The 3,132-nt window shown below is 45.7% G+C and overlaps 1 protein-coding gene across 1 annotated transcript; it reads right to left on the reverse strand.

Moving 5' to 3' along the window:
* Nucleotides 1-205: 205 nt before the first annotated feature.
* Nucleotides 206-2,518, reverse strand: DFL_003041 (uncharacterized protein; the record flags this gene model as incomplete). Its single annotated transcript, XM_067631916.1, has 5 exons — nucleotides 206-396; nucleotides 465-617; nucleotides 689-1,078; nucleotides 1,163-1,494; nucleotides 1,581-2,518. 5 exons carry the CDS (start codon nucleotides 2,516-2,518, stop codon nucleotides 206-208), a joined length of 2,004 nt encoding a protein of 667 aa, XP_067494414.1.
* Nucleotides 2,519-3,132: the final 614 nt, after the last annotated feature.

The following is a 3,132-nucleotide window of genomic DNA, read 5'->3' on the forward strand; positions in this document are numbered from 1 at the left end:
TGTTGATAGTTACTTAGGTGTCTTATATCCGCCAGTATAAAACTAGAGTTTGATATAAAAATAATAATAAAAATTAAAAATTAAATAACTGAAATGAAATGATAGTAAATATCGTTTGCAATACTGATAGGAGGAACTGCCTCCTAACAGAGTCAAGAACTTCAAAGGGAAGCCGTGTGCGACAAAGGCATGTGCTTCATATCTTCTAGCGAAGAAGTATTATGGAAAGAGTAAGCCGAACATGCAAGGTTAGCTGTGGGGCCACTAGAGCTGGTAAAATTCTGGGCAGTGCTATAACCCCAGCATCGAAACTTGAAGGTAACTCCAGGATATCGATTTCGTTCCGTCTCGTGGTGGCTAGGTATATGTATTTATATGCGAATCGTAACACCGAGGCTTGAAGTGACTGGCGTCTAAGCTATGAACAATCCCACATGGAAATAGTGGTAAGGTATTTGACGTACAGAGCAGGGGAGTAATGAGGCCAAAACTCTCATTAATACTAAGCAATCGCTTCTGCAGTGGGAGCAAAGGGAAAACTTCTGCCCATAGCAATTTGCCTCGCTTACCTCGGGTTAAACAATTATCCCTTGCGAGATTGCTATGGGTTTTCATATCTGTGAAGTTGCGGGAAACATTTCAGGGGATCTAACATAGTAAGTAGCAAAGTAGAGGGAATGTCAACCACCTTTCATTGTATTAACGACCAAATTTTCAGACCATTCCAAATCATTCTCTCCTTGGGCATCCTCATCCACATCAATCGTAGAAGGTATGTTGGTCAAGCTTGAGCCAGCATGTACGGCTCCAACCCCGACTAATTGAGGACCTTGAGGAAGGAAAGAATTTGGAGCGAATTGCTCAATCGAGTTTCTGAAAGGTATGAAATCATTCATAGCATAGTCAGCCTGGGAGGACTGATCTAATTCGCCCCGCATAATCAAACTGTTTGAGTCATCAAACGTAGACCCCAATCCTGCAAACATTGAGGACGAAAGGTGTGGTTGCATATGCGGCTGTATTGGGGTATTTTGGGTATAGGAGTAGTCCATTGAAATGATGGTATTATGTTGGGATGCTACGATGCCCGCCGTGGATTTTGGTCAGCAATGCCTTTTACTAAATGTCGTATATTTCTGGAAAGGAGGGTGTGAATAATTACCAAGTTCGTCTCTGTCCGTTTGAAGGTCCCGATCTGTAGTCTTGACGCTCGGAGTCGCGAATCCAAAGTTTGCCGTTGTGAGATTAACTCCGTCAGATCGCTCCATATGATATTGTTGCCGTAACGCTACCATTCTTTCTTCGCTCAGGGGACCATGGTCTATCAGGAGTTCCTCCAATGGGGCCACACGGGCTCGACCATCCCAAGAATGCCTATTTTTCATATGGTGGAGTATTTCACGAGGGCGATGCGACCGGTAAAGGCAATTGGGTTGTTTGCATTGGTACTGTTTATATTGGCACAGCATGTATATATGGATCGATTCATGCTCTCTTTGGATGAGAAAGGTCAGAGATTATTAAATGCAGGGTGGCATTGTGAAATAAAAATAATTTTAGGCTAAAAGGAGATCTCTTACTTTCGTGCACTGGGACTTGGGAGTTCTTTGCCACAGAAAGTACAGGACCTTACTGTCCGTGGTGTCCTTTTTCGAGTGTGAGAAACGACACTACGAGTTTCTTGCTGATCGCTAGTTGGCTTGCCGCTTATCGATTGGGCTCGGGTTATGGTTGGCTTCGTTTTCACAGGAGAAGAATTCGCCATGGATATGCTATCGTCAGGAATCCGAGCATCTGATTTGCTCCTTTCAGGCTGTGGCCATGCACACTTCCCTGAGGCTTGAACATTCTCAACTGGTATCCCATTTACTGGGGATGATTGGATAGGATAGTTCTTGCGAAATGGATATGGACTATCCGCCGATCCAAGCCAAACCCCAATGCCTGCACCACTGGGGTGGTCGATAGTAGTAGGGGCTGCTTCTCCTGCAGTAACTCCGAGCGACCCCAAAGATTCCATTTGTGAGGTAAATAGGGGGGGCATTTTACGCTCCGGTTTCGAGTCAGTTGTCGTGCTGACTTCGATGGGGGTATTACCACCATCGTTCCTTTGTCTCTTTTGCTGCATGGGGGATTGGGAGTTCTCTGACGGAGATACAACATCCCCATCTTGGGTAAATGATTCGAGATACTGGTTGATAACCTGATATAGGATCGGGCCAATGTGCTTGCAAATGAAATTCTTTGCTTCTCTCACATTAGTGTTGTTCCTGTTCTGAAGGTCATTCAATTCCAGAAATTGATCTGTGATGATTTTATCGATAAGATCTGATGCTCTGAGTAAACGCTCGTTCGCTACTGCTTCCAAGCATTTGGTTATGACCATCGTTGGATCCAATTTGCGGAGTAGAATGGGCGCTGGAACCGCCCACTTCCTCGGAGGACAGAAGAGCATATCCCCAGACTCGGAGGACCTCCTAGGTCTCTTTGCTGGCCGCGGAGAGGTCGACGCTAGCATGTCGTTACTGCTCTACTTCTTGTAGTTGGAGACTGTGAAGTGGCGAACCACTGCACCACAACGTCACACCAGGCACAACTGGTCTCGGAAGCTTCACAACAACCTGGAGACTGCGACCAATCTTGCAAAAGGCCAAAGGCTTCAAAGCTCGGGAGCCAAATAATAGAGTTTCCCGGCTAGCTCGCCTCACAAGGCTGTGAGAAACTTGCACACAGCCGTGTACGGTGGAAGTAGGCAATCCACGAGGCGCTAACCTACGAACGAAGAAACAGGTATGGTACAAGATTTCCGGTGAGTAAGATATACGAGCAACGTCTCGCCACGATGGATGGGATTTGTTGAATGCATGCCTGGCTTTAACCAAGGATTACGGAGTTGAAGATGACGACTCGAAGAGAGATGGGAGATATTAAATTAGAATGCGGATTGTCAAAGGCCACAGCTAACTACGGGAAGGAGAATTACAGTGGACATGGCTTAGGCAGAATGTTGTGGGTTCAATGCTCCTAAACGCAAACTATGTCGCGCGGCGCAAGAAAACGCGAAAAAAAGCAAATCACCTGTATAAGACCAAAATCACCAAAAGAGATCAAGGTACCGAATTGGATCCTTCA

The sequence above is a fragment of the Arthrobotrys flagrans genome (assembly GCF_004000055.1).
Source record: "Arthrobotrys flagrans strain CBS H-5679 chromosome Unknown unitig_3, whole genome shotgun sequence".
NCBI lineage: Eukaryota > Fungi > Ascomycota > Orbiliomycetes > Orbiliales > Orbiliaceae > Arthrobotrys > Arthrobotrys flagrans.